At 40.8% G+C, this 22,309-nt stretch overlaps 1 protein-coding gene across 1 annotated transcript in view; it reads left to right on the top strand.

Moving 5' to 3' along the window:
* The window catches only part of MAP7 (microtubule associated protein 7), a 140,797-nt gene that overhangs the window by 79,237 nt on the left and 39,251 nt on the right, over positions 1-22,309 (top strand). Inside the window, exons 2-3 of the mRNA XM_060114525.1 lie at positions 3,168-3,269; positions 10,755-10,832. Of these exons, the coding sequence (XP_059970508.1) occupies positions 3,168-3,269; positions 10,755-10,832 (180 nt within the window). The remainder of the gene's footprint in view (positions 1-3,167; positions 3,270-10,754; positions 10,833-22,309) is intronic.

Raw genomic sequence — 22,309 nt, forward strand, 5'->3', positions numbered from 1 at the left:
AAACATAGCCTGAAAACTTTAGACAAATGTTCAACCTAGTGGTTAAAAATTAACAGTATAGGGCTTCCCTGGTGGCGCAGTGGTTAAGAGTCCGCCTGCCAATGCAGGGGACACGGATTCGTGCCCCAGTCTGGGAAGATCCCACATGCCACGGAGCGGCTGGGCCCATGAGCCATGGCCTCTGAGCCTGCGTGTCCAAAGCCTGTGCTCCGCAGCGGGAGAGGCCACAACAGTGAAAGGCCCGCGTACTGCAAAAAAAAAAAAAAAAAAAAATTAACAGTATATAATCTTGGGCTAAATAGCCTGACAACTTTTAAAATTACCTTTATTTTACTAAATTTACCTGTCAGTTTTATATGAACATAACACGCTTTAAGATCAATTTTAAATTTGTCTTGTTATGCATAGGACTCAGGAGGCCTTTTGTGATAGAAATGAATTCCTGAGATCCAAATGATTATAAAGTGGGCAGATAGATGTCCAACTAGAGTGGATCTGTTAAAAGTCAGATGTAGATAAATTGGAATTCAAGTAACCAGACCTCCAGTTTAATTGAAATTTATATCTTACAGTTGAGTTTCAAGACAAAGCAAATTACAACCAAAAAATAAATAAATACATAAGCTTTTTATCAGGGATTAATCGAGGATTATTTGGAAACGTCACTTGCACTGAACATGTGTTTAATCTCCTTCATGGTCTACTGTAACATAATATTTAGCTAGGATTGATGTCTGTTGTCAGGACCTGAGGGCAACTGCAGATACTCAATCACCAGAGACAGATTAAATTATGTCAAATATGCCAAGGCAAGAAAGAAACGAATACATTTGAAATATATGCTGAACAAGTGGTCCTAATTATCTTTCATTTAAGTAAAAATAATAAGTAGAAGATCCCTTGAACAGCTTACTAGTTAAGGCTTTATTTACTATGTGCTGGAGGTGGCTATATAATAAAAAGAAAATAATAAAGAAATTGCAAATCTGTGTGCCCTCCATTCTGTGCATCATCTTTATGAGCAGTTTTAAGATTACCTTGCAGAATATGGAAGAATGTTGTTCTATCCATATTGAGCACCAGAGTTCCAGTTAAGTCAATTTTTGGTCTTTAGGGGCTACCTCTAAAATCGTGAGAGTATAGGCCAATACTAACTAGTATGGACTTTACCTGCTACGTGGTGATGACTGGCACCTTGTTTTTGGCAAGTGGGATGAGAGTTTGTGTTATAGCAATCAGTGTTTATGTTTGAACCTGTATTTAAAGCCAACAAATTATTTGAAACTGGGCAATTAAACAGTGTTAAACATACTACATAAGATGCTTTCTACTGTTTAGTCTGTGGTTTCCTATGCTAGTTAATACTGTATATAATTGACAGACAGCCATAATTTGGTATATTCTTCATTCAGAGGTAAAAGGTAAATTGAGTAACTTTTTTTTTTAGTACATCTTAGGTGCCATTTTTAAATTTAGTCTTCCTGAAGCGTAACTACTATCACACCCTTTCAGATTCCAAAACCTTGAACCAGTGAGTCCTGTTTTCTAGTTATTATCCATTTCCCTCAGCCTAATGGAGGAGATAATAAATATGTAACATGTCAGGGATAAGGGCTACAGACAAAGCAGAGTAAGAAGGAGTGGGCGGTGAGGAGTGATAGGGGTGCTATTTTAGGTCAAGGGGACTGTAATGTCACATTTGAGCAGAGACCCAGTGGAAGTGAAGGGGAGACCCGTGTTGACATCTGGGAGAAGAACATTTCAGGTACATGCAAAGGCTCTGAGAGGGACTAAGTCAGTCAGTATGATCTGAGTATGATATGATCTGAGTCAGTATTATCAGAGTAATTAAGAGGGAAAGTGGTGCAAGGTAAAGGCCAAACCATATAGTACCTTGTAGGCCATGGACAGACCTTGGATTTTGCTCTGAGTGGGATGGCGGCTGTTAGACCTTGGAACCGAGGAGTGACATGACTTAGGATCTAATGGGATCACTCTGGCTGCTGAGATGAGAATAGACTGAAGAGGATCAGTGGTGGGGTCAGGGAGACTGGTTAAGAGGATATTGCAGTCACACAGGGAAGAGGAGATCAGAAAGGTAGTGGTAGAGGTGATGTTTTTTAAGGTAGAGCTGAAAGAACTTACTAATGGATCAAATTTGGGGAGTGATTGGAAGAGAGAAATCAAGGATGATTCCAAGGCTCTGGGCCTAATCTACTAGAGGAACGGAGTTGCCTGAATGGATGGGGAAGACTGGGTGGAACAGAATTTAAGGCAGAGGGTAGGAGGCAGGGAATAACAAGGGCTTGGTTTTTGACGTGATTTGTGAGAAGTAGCAAAGATACTTTAAATATCTTTTAAAAATATATTAAAGTCACATGTGTGAAGAAGACCCTGTACTTTATGTAACCAGAGAATTGCCTGATACTTCTGCCCTTCGGTCCCTTCCTAGAGCACATTTCCCTTCGTCTCTTGAATAATCTTTGTTATTGAACATTTGCTAGAGGCTTTTCCAAAATCCTAGTAAATTATTTCCCTGTTTCCCTTTTGGTGACCTGCTTGGTTATGTTCTTGGAATTTTGGGGTTCCTAATGCATGACTTTTTAAGAACAAAGATCAGAGGCTCTAGATCCCTGTCTTATTTCTTCCCGGTTGCTTTATGTATAAACTGGGACAGCCGGGTTGAACAACTCCATGGACCCTGAACACACCACCGCTCTAGGATTGGTCAGTTGAGCGGAGGCTATTGATTTTTTTTTTTTTTTTTTGGCGGTACACGGACCTCTCACTGTTGTGGCCTCTCCCGTTGTGGAGCACAGGCTCCGGACGTGCAGGCTCAGCGGCCATGGCTCACGGGCCCAGCCGCTCTGCAGCATGTGGGATCCTCCCGGACAGGGGCACGAACCCGTGTCCCCTGCATTGGCAGGCGGACTCTCAACCACTGCGCCACCAGGGTAGCCCCTAGGCTATTGATTTTTGAATGTGTTCTTCCCACTGAACAGTGTGCTCCTTGAGGGCAGGGGTTGTTGGCTGCTTAATCTTTCTATTTCCTGAATCTAGCCTAGCACTTGATACAAGGGTTAACAGTAAATGTTGAATATGTGAATGTTTCTGAATAAATTTTAAGAAACTAAATATGTCTTTTCTCTTTTGTCTCATTTGTATAGCGCCTGATAGCAACAAAGTGCAAGATAAGAAAACCGCGGCCTCCAACCGGCCTTCTTCTGCTATTTCAGGACAAAATAGCAACCACACAGGAAATAAACCAGGTACTATGCATTGCCTTTTCTGTGGAAAAAGGAAGGTTAACCCAAAGGGCTTAGTCATGCTAGAATTTAAGAGAGCTTGGTTTCAGTCCTGCCACCAAAACACACACTCAGACTGACTCGTAAGAATGTAAGTCAGAGAACCTCTCATGCCTTGATTTTCTCTCTTTAAAATGGAGATTCAAAGCTATGCCCTACTTAGCTCTCAGAATCATTTTGACAGTCAGTGAGATGGTGTATGTGAATGCACTGTTTACTGTCAAGCAGTATATAAGAGGAAATAATTTTGCCATTCTGCCTGAAATGATAGATATGACACAATTTTCTGTACCTGTATGCCCAGCATTGTTGCATATCTCTTTTGTGACTTTTTCAAAAACCACTTAAGGAAATCATTACACACAGCATACATAGCTGGTATAGAATGATGTTTTTGTTCTCCATTCCCTGCAATGATTGTACACCTACACAGTAATTTCATCTAATAGCCTGTGATTCATGGTCTGTTCCACTCAGTGATACGAGGAAGCAAACACTCTGTAAACATAATACAAACAATTGAATAGACAATGCAGTTGCCTCCAGGTATCCAACAACCATGGTGTGGTCCTTGGGAGAGACTAACTTACAGTCTGATGATAAGAGACAGTCAAAGGACGGTAAAGGCAAATTGAACACCCCATGAGGTTCTTGGAAGCCTACTTCTTGCTGCATCCAAAGCCAAAGTCACTCAAGAACAGTGAATCAGTGAGAATAAAGATGGAAATAACTGTATCTAGCCCCATAGAAAACATTCCCTATTGCACCTAGTTTTGTGGGGCTTTTTTCCCATGTGGAAAAGGTCTTGAACAGAGAAGGTAAATCTAGCTTGCCATTTAGGAGAGGAATAACCAGTACTATTGCAGGTATTGCATGAGTAACCATTAGTGGCAAATGATGTGTAATTTCAGTGGAGTTTTAATTTGTAGGCTAAGATTCCCCCATTTAGTCGGTTTGCATTTTCATTCATATATCCATCCATCTATCCACCCAAAGCCCAGGCACCATCTAAGGTTTATTGAGTAGTTGCCCTATGACTGGGACTGTGAGAGATACTGTATGAGCAAATCAACAGGGCCCCCGTCCTTATGCAGCTTATTCTAGTGGACTTTTGTTCCTTATACTCCAGTGAGCATCCTTGTAGAAGTAGAAGCTCTTTAGCATGAAAATCCCGTTTGTTTTACCATGAGAATTGAACATAGCTAAATGGTTTGTACTGGTTTTCCCTTGTTCTCCCCATCAACCATTGCTTCTAATTCCTACATTCTTTGCTGTGCAATTTATACTTTTATATCCCGATAACTTGTTTATTTATCTGGTGCTAGTACTGTATAGGTAGTAGGGAAATATTATTAAAAGACATAATTCCTACCCTCTAGCTGACAGTATGGTGGAGTAAACCAGTAAATGAATAAGTCATTCTAACACAGTATTTCCATTATCAGAAGAGAGATATGCAGAGTGCATAGAAATATAGAGGCCAAAAACATCTTTTCTGCTCCAACTGGCCATCTCTTTATAGAGCCGTTTGATTTACGTTGCCAGAGTGAAGTTCAGTGAGGAGATGTTTCATTTCAGATTACATCTTTTAAGTATCCTTGGGTCTGCTTTCTTGTGTATACACATAAGCAAAGATGCATAGAAGACTCTTATTTTTAAAACCACCATGTTATCTTCCTGAGTATCTCTGAAGGTGACATAAGAGGTTCCAAGTTGGAGTTCCAGGCTTGAGTAAAACCTTTTGATTTTATATGAGTCACAGGAATGTCTGTCTAAAGCAGTTTTTGTTGATTTTCTTACTGTAGGAACTTAAAAAGAAAAGAAGCACAGGCTGTTTTGGGGATATTTTGAGTATTGCCCTAACCAGATGCAAGTATCCTGACAATGAAAAAGGGTCCCTTTTTATCCAGTAAATTTTAGTTAAATTTCTTGCCCTCCTTTACTTTCTGATACTTATGCTCTAGAACATCTCTGATTTAGAAAGCATCTATTCACATTCAAATTGTTAATATTTTACGTTTAAAACGTGTAATGGGGGCCTCCCTGGTGGCGCAGTGGTTGAGAGTCCGCCTGCCGATGCAGGGGATACGGGTTCGTGCCCCGGTCTGGGAGGATCCCATATGCCGTGGAGCGGCTGGGCCCGTGAGCCATGGCCGCTGGGCCTGCGCGTCCGGAGCCTGTGCTCCGCAGCGGGAGAGGCCACAACAGTGAGAGGCCCGCATACCGTAAAAAGAAAAAAAAATAAAAAATAAAACGTGTAATGGAAGGTCCTCATGGTGTTTTATAAATATGTGCACACTATGTCTTGTGTTATCCAAGAGGGAAGGGTACTCTCTGCTGTGATTACTTGAACCAAGGTCAAAAGAGACACTTTGTAAAGTTACAAAGTCTGTTTACGACTACTGTTAACTGAGGCAGTGCGAGATGCTTCTTCAGAACTCCATCAGTTGCCTCCAAATGGTAAAAGTTTTGTTTGTTTGTTTTTTAGCAGATGTAAGCTTTTATATATAGGATTTCCTGGACAAACAACAAGGTCCTACTGTATAGCACAGCGAACTACATTCAATATCCTATGATAAACCATCATGAAAAAGAATATTAAAGAAAGTGTATACATGTATAACTGAATCACCCTGCAGTACAGCAGAAATTAACACAACACTAAATCAACCACACTTCAACAAAAAAAAGTTGTCTGTGTATGACCGAAAATCAAGCCTTGGCCTCCACTGTTCCACCCACTTTGGGAAATACCAAGCTTACATTGTTCTCCTTGTGTAACACCCTCCTCCCATCCCAGCCACACTTCTTAAAGCCAGGTGTGTCTCTGGCGATCCTTCTCAGTTGCCACATCCCCTGTGAAGCTTTTCCTGAGAACAAGCTGTGAATCTTCTTCCCGTGAATTCCTTCTGCGCTTCGGGCGATTATTTCTTAGAGGACTCATTTCACCTCATCCTTGATTGTAACCCAAATGGTAAAAGTTTGACCTGATTAGAAGAGAAAATTGCATTTTCTTCATGAGCTACTGTGCACGTACCTGAGAAAAGCAGAAACTCCAGTTTATTAAAAATGCTTCTTAATTCCTATCCCTCTACTATTCCCCACCACAAGTCTTTAGAAGAGCCAGTAGAACTTTCTTCTTATAAATAATAAATAAATTCCCCTCATGGAGGAAAACATGACTTGTAATCCTCCAGCCGTTTTCTGATTCTAATGACTCTGTAGATGTCATGCTGTGAAAAGGGGGGACAGGATTGAGTTAAAGATGGGATTTTAAGCCCTAACTCTGACACTTAACTGTGCCACCTTCCTTAGTCACATGCATTTATTTCCTTCAGTTTTCTCATTTGGAAAATAGACATAATAACTCTTCATTGAATGACTAGCTGCTTGGCAAACTCATAGGATTATTGTGAAGAATAAACTGATAATATATATGGAAGTCCTTGTAAAATGCAAAGCCCTAACAGAAGTAGTTTACTGTATAAACAGTAGTGGTTCAGATAGGAGTCAAGGTCTAGGGAGTTCTTGGAAAAAAGCCTTGTCAAAGTGAGTTGATTTTCTTGATCTTTGAGGGTCACTCTTTAGTTCCGATTTTTGCAGAATAGTCCAGGTTTACACACGTCGCCACAGACAGACTCTTACCAGCACGCCCTTTCACTTTTAAAAGTGCCCTCATTTGGGTGGTCCCTCTACTTTGCAATCATCCCAGGTAGGAGGTTGGATGCAGGGTGTAGCTGCAAGTTTACCGCCACCGAAATCCTATTTCTCTTAAAACTTCTCCATCTGAGAATAAGTAACTCAGTTCTATTCTAACAATGTTAGATCTGTTGGGAAACAATGTGAAACGTTCGTGATGTCAAACCATTTTCTATACCTTCATTTTGTTCCAGAGAAAAGTGATATGAGGGTAGAAATGAGAGGGAGACAAAAATTACAGAAAATTCACTATTTACTTGGAATTATTCAATTGTATTTTTTCTTTCTGAAATCCTACCTTTAAAGATCATTTTTCTCAGTTTTTAGTTATTAAATCTTAAAATTGTAATCGCTAGTATTTACATTTTTAAAAGTCTGTTGTCAGCTACAAGATTGGTATGAGTTTGCCCCAGTAGTGAAGGTTAATGGAAGTGTACCGGCTCTGAAAGTTAGCTAAAGCTGTTGACTCATTTGTTTATTCATTCTCTCTCTCTCTCTTTTTTTTTTTTTTTTTGGCCACACCCTTGGCATGTGGGGTTCTTAGTTCCCTGACCAGGGATTGAACCCACGCCCCCTGCATTGGAAGCGCAGAGTCTTAACCACTGGACTGCCAGGGAAGTCCCCTCATTCATTCACTTAATAAGTACTTATCGAATGCCTTCCTTCCTGTCAGGTATAGTCCTAGGCATGGGGAATATAACAATGAACAAAACTGACCAGGCTCTGCTCTTCCCTACCTGCATTCACAGCCATCTTTCATCTGTCACAGGGTGTTCATTAACATTCTAGTATCAAACTGGCTTTTTCTTAATGTGACCAGAAGGACGGAAACAGAATTCAAACTGAATACCTTTTTTCACTCTACAGTATTTTCTATTGCCAGGTCCCCAAACCAACCAAAATTGTCTAGCATATCATAGTCAGTATGCATCTTATACCTTAGAAATGTGTTGCATTTGTTCTTAACTTCCTCAAATCTAATTCTAAATAAATACTGATTGAGATCAGTACTGAAGTGATAAAGGTGGCCAGTGGGAATTATCCAACTTTTAAGGATTGCCCTTATTTATAGTTTTTATTGATATATCTGCATAGAACTGTATACAGCCTGTTGTTGTATACAGTTGTTACCAGACAGGATACAGTTTGTGAAGAGTGTAATTTTCATATGAAATGATAGCATAGAAATCAGAGGTAAACTATGCCCCCTCTTGCATTGCTCTTTTCCAACTATGCATCTAAAAGGCAAGCAAGCATTCCATTGCATAACTGAGTATTGCCTCATGACTGCAGGAACATCAGTTATTGACTTAGAGTTCTCAGGGTTGGTTTGGGTGGAAGAAGGTAGGTGAGGATGAGTGTGTGTGTCCCATACGTTGTTATTAAAACCTTCTTTTCAAAATTTTGTGTGAAATTTGGCAAGTACTTGAAAGTAAGCTAGAAATGTCACATACTCCGTATTCCATGAACAAAATTTGACTTTATAGACTCTGTTTTACAGACTTTCTATAATGTGCTTATGTGGCTTTTATAAATAAAGTTGATTTTCAAGTTTCATAATAAAATCAAAGTTTTCATGAGGGAGTGAAACCTCATTATTTAAGGACTATTTTTAAGCAATAAGTAATTGTTGGAAGTCTTTCTTCTAACTTCATTTTGGCTTTTGTTCTCAGGTCATTTTTTCTTCAAAATACCATTTTGCTCTGGCTGTCATTTCCAAAAACAAATGACAGCAGAACTCCCCTGTCTGTGATCCTTAACAAAGTGCCTGAGGGGAGTCCACGTGCCCCTCTTCTAGTGTCAGAGGAAAACCTTGTGGGACCAGAGGCCACATTTTTCTACATAAAAAATATTTGAGACCTCATAAATGATTAGAAAATCTGGGAAGTAATTATCATAATGAGTATGAGCTAGTGAGGGGTTCATATTATGAATTTTTTAAAAAGCATACCTTAAAGCAAAGGAAAAGCATAAAATATCATCGCCTGGTCCTGCCCATGATGCACACTGCCAGGTTTATGCAGCTCCTAATGTGCTTTTAGACAGTTCTTATTTCCCTTAAATGTACAAATTCTGTGACGTTTAAGACACATTTGGGATGCAGGTCCTTTAAGTCTGTTGATGAAGCTCTGCCAGTTGTCTCTAAAGTATTATTCCAGTAGGTTTCTATTTTTAATAAGAGGTCTTAAAATTGTGATGTTAATTAAGTAGCAGGGAAAATAAAGCTGATTTTAAGTGTAATTATCATCATCATCATCATTATTATTATTACTATGCTTTTCATTTTATTTAGTAACAGGCAGAGTGAGTGTATTCATGTGGCCCTCTGCTGGAAACCCCTCGGTGGCATCTCACTCAGAGCATAATCCAGAGTCCTCACCAGGCCCCCAGGTCTCTGGCCCCATCACTTACTGATCTCACTCTGCTCCAGTGGCTCAGATCTTCATGTCGTTTCTTGAACACCTTAGGTGCTCATAACCTCAGGGCCTTTGCACTTGCTTTTCCTCTCTTGGAATATCTGCACGGGTAGCTCCCTTACTTCCATCAGGTTTTTACACATAAAAGCTACCATCACAATTAGACTTCCCTTGGCACCTATCCAAGATGTCAGACCTCCCCTTCCCGCCATTTCACAATCCCCTTGGCTGCTTTGCTATCTCCTTAGCATTTATCGCAGTCTAACATTTTATATATTGCCCCTTTTTTCACTCTCTATATTTTACTTATTTATTCTATAAATTTCCCCTAAACAAACCCCATTTGGGCAAAGATTTCTGTCTTTTTTGTTAATAGCTCTCTTTTCAGCACATACAACACTGTCTGGTGCACAGTAGATATTCAGTGTGTTCAGTAAATGAATGAATTTATTGAGATTTATCAAGTGCTAGACACTGTGCTAACGCTGTTACAAGCATTATTTTATTTAATCCTTTCGATGATGTGAGATAGATAGGTTCTATTTTATCCTCATAGGCAATAAGTGAAAAACCCATGAACCCCATATCATAGCTTAAGGCTTAGAGAGCTGGGTGAGTAATTCGGCCAAATCTCACAGCAAGTGAGTGACAGAACCGGAAGTGATCTCATGCCTGTCTGACTCCAGAGCTGGGCTGTTCACATCTATCTGGTGAACATCTATTTAGTATAATAAATTCACTTAGGAGTCTATGTGTTGTTAAGGAACAGGCTTTTTAAAGCATAAAAACAACAGAGGTTCAGTAGCTTAGGAACACAAAACCTCATATATATTGTTTGATAAAAATAAGCCAAAGGCACAGTTATGTTTTACACAAATCTTGGGGGGGCTATGTGTCTTTTTTTGAGTTTTATTGAGATATAATTGACATACAGCATCAATTAAACTGTAAGTTTAAGGTGTACAGCATAATGACTTGACTTATATTGTGAAATGTTTAACCCAGTGTGTTTAGTTAACATCCATCATCTTATACAAAAAAAAAAAAAAAGAAAAAGAAATGGTTTTTTTCCTTGTGATGAGAAAACTCTTAGAATCTAACCTCTTATGTAATATTTTTAAAAAGAAGATAATACTTGGAAATTCTCAGGAAAATTATAATAAAGTGTGTCACTGAAAGTATAGTTACGTGTACTAATGGTTGTCATGTTACTATACGTAAGATGTAGTAGTATTTCATTCATCAGATTTACTGGACAAAAAGATATTTATCAGTGCATATCGTTTCTTAAAATCTGCCCCTCTTCTCATGTTTTTTTTCTTCTCCTTTTCAGACCCTCCACCAGTGCTGCGTGTTGACGACCGGCAGCGGCTGGCGAGGGAGCGGCGTGAGGAGCGGGAGAAGCAGCTAGGTATCCCCAGCCCTCTCTTGAGCTTTCAAGGACACCGTTGTTGAAATGTTACTCTTTTCCCCTAGAGGATGATGGACAAACAGACATCACTTTAATAAGCATGCTTTCTAGCATGCCTTTATGAGTTTTGCAGATGAATTGGGAAACACAATTTAGTATGTTGATATAAACATAGAACTAGGGCTTCCCCGGTGGCGCAGTGGTTAGGAGTCCGCCTGCCGATGCAGGGGACACGGGTTCGTGCCCCGGTCCGTGAGGATCCTACATGCCGCAGAGCGGCTGGGCCCATGAGCCATGACCGCTGAGCCTGCGCATCTGGAGCCTGTGCTCCGCAACGGGAGAGGCCACAACAGTGAGAGGCCCACATACCGCAAAACAAACAAACAAACAAACAAACAAACCCCATAGAACTAAATTTTAAGCAACAATGAAGTCCGGCCCAGGATTAGAGACATTTTCATTTCTTGTATCGTAATGACAGTTTAATGTGGCACCAGAGGGCATGTATATATCAGAGGCGTGATGGCTCAGCTTACATTTTACAACTTAAAAAATACCAGGAGAGGGCTTCCCTGGTGGCACAGTGGTTAAGAGTCCGCCTGCCGATGCAGGGGACATGGGTTCATGACCCGGTCTGGGAAGATCCCACATGCCGCGGAGCGGCTGGGCCCGTGAGCCATGGCCGCTAAGCCTGCGCGTCCGGAGCCTGTGCTCCGCAACGGGAGAGGCCACAACAGTGAGAGGCCCGCGTACCGCAAAAAAAAAAAAAAAACAGGAGAGCCAGCATGTGGTTCTTTTTATGCAAACAGTTATGAGACTGTGCACTGCTAGGGCACTCACTGCTTTCCCTGTTAAAATAATGCTGCTGTTGAATTTATAGACTGATGCTACCAATGTGCTGCCAGGAAAAACACAAGACCTGTGCTGAGGGGTCTGATTTTTCTTTTGTTATCTAAGGCCCTTGCAAAAGGTTAGCAACTGCAGCATTTGCCACATAATCACCTAGAGAGCTGGGTCACAGGACTAGCTTACCAGGAAGCCAAGATCCGAGCACTCAGCAGTCCTTGTCTTCCAGAACACTGAGCGAGGATATTGGTGCCGGCTCCTCCTTTAATGTCCACTTATGCAAAGTTGCTAAAACAGGATACTCTCTTTATGTGCCTTGGAAAGATGAAATGCCTAGTCAGTGTGTCTCATTGTTTCTGGAGCGTCTGGATATTTTAAAACCAGAGCTGAGTTAGGTTGCCACAGTCTTTCCAGTGGATGACCTATAACTTTTCTACAGTTCTACTGCATTTTGTAAAAGTTAATCTTTCAGTTGGAAAACCCAGCCCCATATCCCATCTCTGATTATTTGTATTCAAGAATCCAGATTTGTGAAATTCACTGAAAGCTGGTTTTCAAAAGTCTGTTGACATTGTTTACATTCTTTGAACACAGGCCTCTTTCTCTCCCTTGCCATCATGGTCATGTGAGGTCATTTCTTTTGCTGCCAAGGTTTTTTCAACACAAATTTCAATGACTTGCTGAAAGTAAACAGGCTGCGTGTTTCTGTGTTTAGAGTTTGCACCCAGGCTTGAAGTTCCCTGCCTCTGTCAGGTCTCCCTCGGGCTGGTGGGTTCTTGGAGAACAGGGGTGCCTGTGGCCCTGAGGGGGTCCCTCTTTGCTTGGAGTTCTGTGCAGTCTGGAGATCTTTCTTCTGTGAACTGTGCCCACTGCTCCCCAGTAAAGGTCAGGTAGACAAGTGGATCAGAACTGAGAGGGAAAGGCAGAGCTACTAAAGCAAGAAGAGATTCCAGGTGAGCATAATTATTTACACTGTGGTTTTGGATCCATCCAAGCAAAGATAAGCACTTGTGTCCTCTCCCCTCTCCACCCCATCCCTGTTGGGTTAGGTTTCCCACTGTTAAGTGTCTCCTTAGCACTGCAATGCGGATTCATATCTACCTGAGTAAAAGTAGCTCCATAGGGTCAGGAGACTCCTCCTTTATAATTTAAATCCCATCATGAATTAGCTTCTACACCTTAACTCATACCTTTCCATTTGGGTTTCTTTGTCTTTCAAATCCAGGCGTTAGTTTTTTTTGTAGAAAGTATAAATATGCTAGTCACACAAAAATCATTTCCCTTCTTATGCTATAGAGTTGTATAGCTCTGAGCCTGCAGATTCTCCCTACAAGTTGCCTAACTTTATCTGTTGTGTGGCTGGGTTTTTTCTTATTATGTGGCCCCATTTTAATTCATATGGATGATGTAGAACATGGCTTATTAGTTTATATAGTTAAAAACTCTATTTGCTAGGTATTGTGTTAAGAAGATGAATAAAGGTTGAGGCCCAGCCCTCCAGGGCTAGCTACAGTCTAGTGGTGGGGAGGCGGGAACAGATAAACACACAGCAATTCTAATAGAGGGTGGTATTGAAGGGGTATGCACATGGGGCATCGAGAACCCCACAGAAGGACCTCACCCAGCCTGAGGATGTCAGGGGCCACCTGAACGTCCAACTAGAGGATGAAGAGGAGTCATCCAAGGAGCTAGAAGAGGTGGGGACTATAGAGCACTGATGCAAGACAAGTGGCAAAAGGGCATCTGGTAACAGACCCAACCTGCTTATCAGATTCAGATTCTTTTTTTTTTTTTTTTTGCGGTACGCGGGCCTCTCACTGTTGTGGCCTCTCCCCTTGTGGAGCACAGGCTCCGGACGCGCAGGCTCAGCGGCCATGGCTCACAGGCCCAGCCGCTCCGCGGCATGTGGGATCTTCCCGGACCGGGGCACGAACCCGTGTCCCCTGCATCGGCAGGCGGACTCTCAACCACTGCGCCACCAGGGAAGCCCTTATCAGATTCTCATATGGGTCAAAGTAACGTTCAGATTATTGTATTATCCTGTGGTCACAGCTTTACTTTGTTGCTGAGCTAGCATATCATAGACATGGTTTTTCTGTCTTCTTACCCCTACCAGATGTAATACCAGAGTTTTCCTTCTTTTTTTTTTTTTTTTTTTTTGACCCCACCACTCAGTTTGTGGGATCTTAGTTCCCCTGACCAGGGATTGAACCTGGGCCCTCGGCAGTGAGAGGAGTCTTAACCGCTGGACCGCCAGGGAATTCCCAGTTTTCCTTAATTTTGATCTTATCTCTTTTGTTGTTGTTGACAGTCATAATTTTAATGAAATACATTTTTATCTATCATATTTCTATTGTATTTTACTCATTTTTATTTTTTTCTGCATTATTTGCATTTTCTTTTAAAATTTCTTTTAAATTTTGGCCTATTCTTTTTTTTTTTTTTCTTTTTTTGCGGTAGGCGGGCCTCTCACTGCTGCGGCCTCTCCCGTTGCGGAGCACAGGCTCCCGTCACGCAGGCTCAGCAGCCATGACTCACGGGCCCAGCCGCTCCGCAGCATGTGGGATCCTCCCGGACTGGGGCACGAACCCGTGTCCCCTGCATCGGCAGGCGGACTCTCAACCACTGCTCCACCAGGGAAGCCCTTGGCCTATTCTTTTACACTTAAGCTGTCAGACTAGAAACTCATCTTCATAAATACACAAACATACATGCACATGTACATTTGTAAAAGAGTCATCTAAAATCTAGCATCTAATTTAAGCTGTGCCTTAGAATACATAAGGGTAATTTCTTAAAAAAATTTAGTTCTAAAAGAAAAAGTGCAGCTGATAAACTACCATAAATATAAACTGTGCTTTGCAGAAGCTATGATGGGAGTGGAATAGTTTAAAAGAAAAAAAAAAAGGTGGGAGGGGTGGGGAAGGGCTGTCACTTAATAGCAGGTCTTTGGGGTGTGCTTTTTGAAAACACGAAAGCAGTCGATAATATCAACTATGATCAAACTTTCAAACTTTAAAGCTTTCCAAGTTAGAAAAAAAAAATACATTCCAGAAATCCCAACAAAGCAAAGTTTAAAGTCATTGGCCAGTGAGATTGATTATTCACTGTTGGATATAGGTTGAAATTAACATTGAAATCATTAAAGATTTTTTTTTTTTTTTGTAATCCACATTTTTAAAAAGCAAGTTAAAAAGAAGGAGAATAAAGGTCTTTGTTTTGGGTTGCATGTCATGTTTGTATTGTTTTGCAAACAGGGAGGATCTATTAATAACTTTCTGTAGGATAAATTTCTGAGTCATGCTTTAATGCTTTATGGTAGGATTATGTCATGTGGCCTGCTCTTTCCACATTATCCTTCAATTTATCACATAAAATCAGGCATAATTCTTCAAGTACGGGACTGTTCTGTTTGTTTGGTTCAGCATATGCACTCTGAAAGCTTTATTTTTCTGCCTTAAAAAGTTTTCCCATGAAGAAATCTCCTCAACCACTCTATTTCATCTGATTCTATTCAGGCCATTCCTTCAAACTTCTGTCTCTTGACCTCTGCATCTTTTTTACCATCTCTCTTCTAAGCTTTAATTTTGGTTCTCTTCCTGGGGTAAGTGGGAGAATTGTATTTGTAATTGTACAAAAAAGGAGGGTTGTGTCATGGTTTCAACCCTCCTTTTTTGATAATATGGGTTTCACATTTCCAACTCACTCATAAGGCAGTAGATGCTTTCCTGTCATCTGAAACTCAGCCTCTGTACCAGCGGTCCCCAACCTTTTTGGCACCAGGGACCAGTTTCGTAGAAGACAATTTTTCCATGGGGGCGTGGTGGTTGGTTGGTATAGGCGGTAATGTGAGCGATGGGGAGCGGCAGGTGAAGCTTTGCTCGCTTGCCCACCCCCCACCTCCTGCTGTTCAGCCCGCTTCCTAACAGACCTCAGACCTCTACCGGTCCGTGGCCCACAGGTCGGGGACCCCCACTCTATACAACTACATTGCCCATCAACCTTCACTCCAGAACACTCCTCTGAGGAATTTCTGTGTCTCGGTCAATTGCACCAGCATCCCCCTGCCCCTCCCAATTATCTTTCCGCTATTTTTGATGCTTTCTCCTGCTGCTGGAGGCACTGGCATCTTTCTACCAGCCTTAACTACCGCATCTTTTACAGAATGAAACGTGGTGGTCCAGGGCTGTGCACTGCCTAGTCTCCTCTCGGACCTGTTGAGCCGCTTGTAGGTACCAGTGGTCAGTCTGGACTCAGCCTAGTCCTCTAGCTGGGGCTTCAGCTACCTCTAGCCTGGTTTGTAGGTGGAATTTGCCACACTCACTATCCCTGAATCCATTTAGTCACAAGACCAGCAGGCCTCTGTCTTCAACATAGGTCTCAGATCCATGCCTTTAAATTTGCTGCCTCTGCTCTCATCCTAGCTCAGACCTTAGTAAATTTAGATTTTAGTTACCCAAAACTATCTCATAGATGTACCTCATTCCTCCAGCTCGGTCACGGTTAGTTCCAGTCCTTCTTTTTGACGCCTTCCTGGTTTTTATGATCTTTCCCCTTTTGGAAACTCTCATTTTCTTACTCTATATCTTGCATAACTATCATATTTTAGCTCATAGTCTAGTGCTACTTTATATGCTACTGAACTTTTTCTATTTGGACTTTATAGAACTTTCTGGTTGTATATATTTTAAGCTTTTAAAGCATATGGCCATGGTTTTCTAATTCTTTTTATCCCAATATTCAGCGCTAAATATAAAACAGACACATAATAAATATTTGCTGATTTTCCTGATTTTACCCAAGCCTTTAATTATGTATTAATAATATTAATATTATTCATTAATAATAATAATGTTTATTGAGCACTAACTATGGGCCAAGCAGTGTTCTAAACACTTCACTCTGTATTATCACATTTAGGTGAAAATTAACACAATGGTTGTACTTTTTGTTGTGTGAGCCTGCCATAGTTGCTGATGTTAAGTTATTTTATGGACTGTCATTTATTTTATTTTAAAAGTGCATTGTGATAATTTAGCTCAAGGGAGGAACTGAGTCTTAAAAAATGGGATAGTTAATAGACCCTTTTTTCTTTCTGCCATATCAACTATTTAAGCATATTTTTAATATGTACAGGGTCACCTATATCAATGTTTACATTCTTCAACAAGTGGTGATTCTGTTAAGTAGAGAGTGGTCCCTATGCTTCAGATGTGGTGGTAGATTTTCCGAAGTTTCAGAGCTGGACACATACCCAGCTCTCACGTGGAGGAAGAGCTATTCTGCTTCCTCATGCACAAGCAAGGTACATGGGTGCTGTACTCACTGTCCATTTGACACAGAACCAGAAGGTAAATATAAGTGTTGGAGCAGATTCTGATATCTTTTTGAGAAAATTTGGTGGCATTGACCATTTGTTAGCCTTGGAGTCCATTAAGAGTCTGTAAGAACTTGGAATGGATCCTGGTTACTAATTTCTCTTCAAAAACATCTACAAGAATCAAAGCATGTAGAATTTATGCAATAGTATAAATTTTTGACTTTAGATAGTTTAAAGTAATACTAACTACCACCCCTACCTTTTTTTACAGCTGTTTCCTGCTGTTTTAATTCACATATTCATTCACCTAATATTTGATGTGCGGTCACTATTGAGCCAGGAACCCTGGGGCTCTTAATGTGAGAGATCAATTTTCTAACCTCCTGGAACTTATATTGCTCTGCACTCCACCTGGAATGTTTGTCCTGAGAGATACAAGTAGCTCATTCTCTCTCCTCCTTCCGATATTGTTTATTTTTTATTTTTTTACATCTTTATTGGAGTATAATTGCTTTACAATAGTGTGTTAGTTTCTGCTTTATAACAAAGTGAATCAGTTATACGTATACATATGTTCCCATATCTCTTCCCTCTTGCGTCTCCCTCCCTCCCACCCTCCCTATCCCACCCCTCTAGGTGGTCACAGAGCACCAAGCTGATCTCCCTGTGCTATGCGGCTGCTTCCCACTAGATATTGATTTTATGTTTGGCAGTGTATATATGTCCATGCCACTCTCTCACTTTGTCACAGCTTACCCTTCCCCCTCCCCATAACCTCAAGTCCATTCTCTAGTAGGTCTGTGTCTTTATTCCTATCTTACCCCTAGGTTCTTCATGACATTTTTTTTTCTTAAATTCCATATATATGTGTTAGCATACAGTATTTGTCTTTCTCTTTCTGACTTACTTCACTCTGTATAACAGACTCTAGGTCCATCCACCTCATTACAAATAGCTCAATTTCGTTTCTTTTTATGGCCGAGTAATATTCCATTGTATATATGTGCCACATCTTCTTTATCCATTCATCCGATGATGGACACTTAGGTTGTTTCCATCTCCTGGCTGTTGTAAATAGAGCTGCAATGAACATTTTGGTACATGACTCTTTTTGAATTATGGTTTTCTCAGGGTATATGCCCAGTAGTGGGATTGCTGGGTCATATGGTAGTTCTATTTGTAGTTTTTTAAGGAACCTCCGATATTGTTTAAATGCCATCTCTTCAGTGAGGCCTTCCTTGGCCATCTTACTCAAATTTGCAGTTCCCCCAAACTAGTCCTCTGTTTTTCTCCACGTCACTGTCAGTATCTAAGCATGTATATATTTTATTTGTTTGGTGTCTGTCTGCTTTCACTGGAATATAAGCTTAATAAAAGAGAGGACTTGTGTCATTTTTAAATTTCTATAGTCTAGTACCTAGAATAGTGACTGGCACATAGTCAATGTCTAACAGTTGTTGGTTGAATGATAAATGAATAGTAAATCTGTATGTTTCAATATAAGTAGAGGTGAATGCAGCAGGTATACTGCAAATTAGTTAGACATTACCAAATTATCAGGTAATACCCACCCTTATAATAGTCCACTCAAACAAGTCTGAAATTCTTATTCTTAAGCATTTTCTCAGTTAGACGAACGAGGATACAAAGGTAATCTATAGAATAGTTGTGCCTTAAAACTGCTTGGTCTTCATATATGTTATGAAACTAATAGTCCTACAATATGTTGACAAATTCAAAGGAATATCTAAGGAATATTTAGCAGACGAATAGTCTTCTGTGTTTAGGAAGATACAAGGTTTCCCTTTTTGAAGGTGATACAGATTAAAGTTTGAAGTATTGATGCGCATGGAGTCACATTCCCAGCTGGGGGCTTTCTGAGAGTCTATAAAGTCATGGAAGCTTATCAGAGAATTGTATGATTGACTCATAGCTCATGAAGAAAAAATAAACTTAATCAAATCTCTCATTCATTTCATTCATATTGGATTTTATCGCTAAGTTCAAAGCTGTACAGGAGATCTATCATAATGTATTATATTAGAAATAACAATAAGATAATCTGAAAAGGATTTTGACCTTCAATTAAATTATTTTTGCATTGTTTCTCAGATAATTTCACCAGACTTCCTTGCCCTTCCAGTCACAGCTTTTCTGCTTGGCTTCCCTCCCCACCCTTCTTACTCAGTGTGTGTTGTCACCTCTGGCAGCAGTATTAATAAGAGCGCAGTCAAGAGAGAAATGATCATTTCAACCTGGCTTAGAATGTTCATCTCAAAAATGTTGATAGAGAGGTTAGAATTAATTAGTAAACAACCAGTGTTGCCGTACTCTGATTAGCATCATAAGTGAAACTGTCCCTGGTTTTACATTTCACATTATTATCATTGATAGACAGTCATTGGTTTTAATAAGACTATCCACACACCAAAAAAACAAAAACAAAAGCAGACTTTGGGAAAGTCTTTCTAATCCAAATTTTTACTGGATAAAAATTTGACAGATCTGTGGTCAACCATGGCATCTGCTCTTCTAAAGTTGTCACTTAATGAATGAAGTGTACAAAAGCTCCCAAGGCCTCCAGGCAGGTTATGAACCACCAAAGGATCTGAGTACATGTTAGTGGGAGGAATTTGGACAGGAGCACATACCAAAGCACTGCATCATGAGTCAGGCTCAAGACAGGAAAGAATAAATGCTTGTTGCAGGATGGATTAGATAACTCAGAGGCTGAAGCTTTGACCTAAGGTGAATCATTGTGACTAAGCAGCCATTGTTTATTTCTCCCAGGTTGACTTTGCCTTTAAAGCTGACAATTAAAAGGTCTTAAAGCCTGAAAAGTAAATGGTCTTTTACATAGACGATGACGAAGGCCAAGAGTGACATTAGAAGATCAGGATCTTCACATTGGATGAACCCCTTGTCCCGATCTAGAGGAGGAACTTTAGTCATGGGGAGGTGTTCCAAATCCTGCCTTTTAGCGTAATGGTTCCTCGTTTTCTTCTAGAGTCAGACGGTCCAGAGTTTGGATTCCAGTTCCACCACTGACTAACTCTGAGACATCAGACAGGTTACTTCACTTCTCTGTGAATAAGTTTAATAAAATAAGTTTAATAAAATAAGTTTAGGGCCTCCCTGGTGGCGCAGTGGTTGGGAGTCCGCCTGCCGATGCAGGGGACGCGGGTTCGTGCCCCGATCCCGGAGGATCCCGCGTGCCGCGGAGCGGCTGGGCCCGCGAGCCATGGCCGCGGGGCCTGTGTGTCCGGAGCCTGTGCTCTGCAACGGGAGAGGCCACAGCAGTGAGAGGCCCGCGTACAGCAAAAAAAAAAAAAAAAAAAATAAGTTTAATAGCAGTGTCTACGTCACTGGCAGCTATGAAGGTACTGCCTGTAAATCACTTGGTGTCAGCATAAAGAATTGAGCACAGCTCACCGTGATGATGGTGGTGATAAAGATGAGGATGGCAGGTCATGTGACCCCAGAGACTGACCTAGATGCCTGGGATTGGAGAAACCTAATGTTTCTGAGCTACAGAGAGACAAAGATAGAGGGGTGTTTGTGATTCTGGTCTAGTAGGCTGGGGCTCAGTAAGACAGCCAGGGAAGAGGATGGCAACATCCTATAAGGAGTGAAAGTGGATTAGGGTCAAGGCAGTAACAAAAAGATTCCAAGGACAACCATTGCTCTGTGTGCTTTAGCAAAACTCCATTTACGTTAGCTGAGGCTAAACCCTCCTTTAGGCCTAGCTCTGAAGATAAGAAGTCCTGGCACAGTATTGCTTTCCTATCTCCAAAGAAAGGGTCTAGATATTTCACAAGTTATAAGCACCTCAGCCGTGTCTCAGCACCTCAGTCCCATTAGTCTACCACTATGTCAAGGGAAGAAGGCAAAGTAGTAAGTCCCCTCGGGCAGGAGACACAAGTGTCGTGGGTATCTGCAGGGTCATCCATATTACCAGGCAGTTCTCCAGTGTAATATTCAAATGAGAGGAAAGTAGAAACACAGTTTAAATGACTTGTTGAGAAAGCTTTGAATTAACACTAAAGCTCAATGTAAATCACTTTGCTTGGAACTCATATAATCCTTTAACTCCTTAGCTCATTTATTCTTCATACTTTTGTCATCTGCTGAACTACACACAGTTTTATATGGGGAAGAACTCAGTAAGAGCAGAGTAGTTACGATCTAGAGTACAGGTAGGAGTCTGAAGGAGCTATGGGAGTGACTTTGCCACCAGAGGAAGGGCCATTTGACCCAGGACTTGAAAGATGGTTGAAGTTTGCCAGGTGTGAAGAGGTGTTTTGGGCAGGGGATAGCTTGTAAAAAGGTACATGATTATACGGTCAATCTAAGGAGTTGAACTGGGGAACAGTGGGGAACCAACAGGTTTTCAAGCAGGACTGTGACATCGGGTTTGGGGTTGGGGGGGAAGATGTCTCTGAGAACAGTATGAAGGATGGATGTGAAGAGGAGATAGACTAAACACCAGGAATAAGAAGGGAATGAGGGCTTAAATACAGTAGAATCGAAAGGATGGGAGGGGAGACGAATTCTGATGTAAAATGATGGAGTCAATTGTGGAAGTGTAGAGTTAGGTTGGAGCATCCATGAGGTGAAATTGAGAATGACCTTGAGGGGTCTAACTTTGTAAACCATTAGGAGGTCATGTATCTGCTATCAGAACGTAGAAGGCAGAGCAGGTTCTGGCTTGAGGTAGGGATGAATATGCAGATATGAGTAAGGTTATGTGATGGATCTGACCAGGAAATTCAAGTGGAAATTTTAAGCAGGAAGTTGTGAATACGGAGGAAATCGTGTGTAGTAACAGAAAGTACAGGCTTTGGAATCAGAGCTGACTTAAAATTTCAACTCTACCTCTTTTAGACCATGTGATCCTGGGAGAGCTATTTATCTCCTTTGGGTTTTTTTTCTTCATTTGATTTTTACTACCAGACAAAATGGGATTATTATTCCCACATTTATTACAACTTTGTTTTCATTTGCCTGATAGCTATTTGTTCATTCATTATTTTCTTTGACACTTTGTTTTAGGTTTGTTTCTTTTAAACTACGTAACTGGGTGTTTTGTGTTTTGGCCTGGTCTAAAAGTCTCAATCTTAGCTAATAGGCTTAGTTTCATTCCTTTAGCTTTTAGTTTTGGCCTGGTCTAAAACTCTCAGTCTTAACTAATAGGCTTAGTTTTATTCCTTTTAACTTAGTTTCATTCCTTTTAAACTTTGTTTTTTTCCCTTTTTATGGTAGGGGTAGGGTTGGTGGTATAGAGGTGTAGGCGTTGGTTTGATGCAAGTAC

This window comes from Mesoplodon densirostris, chromosome 12 (genome assembly GCF_025265405.1).
Source record: "Mesoplodon densirostris isolate mMesDen1 chromosome 12, mMesDen1 primary haplotype, whole genome shotgun sequence".
Lineage (NCBI taxonomy): Eukaryota > Metazoa > Chordata > Mammalia > Artiodactyla > Ziphiidae > Mesoplodon > Mesoplodon densirostris.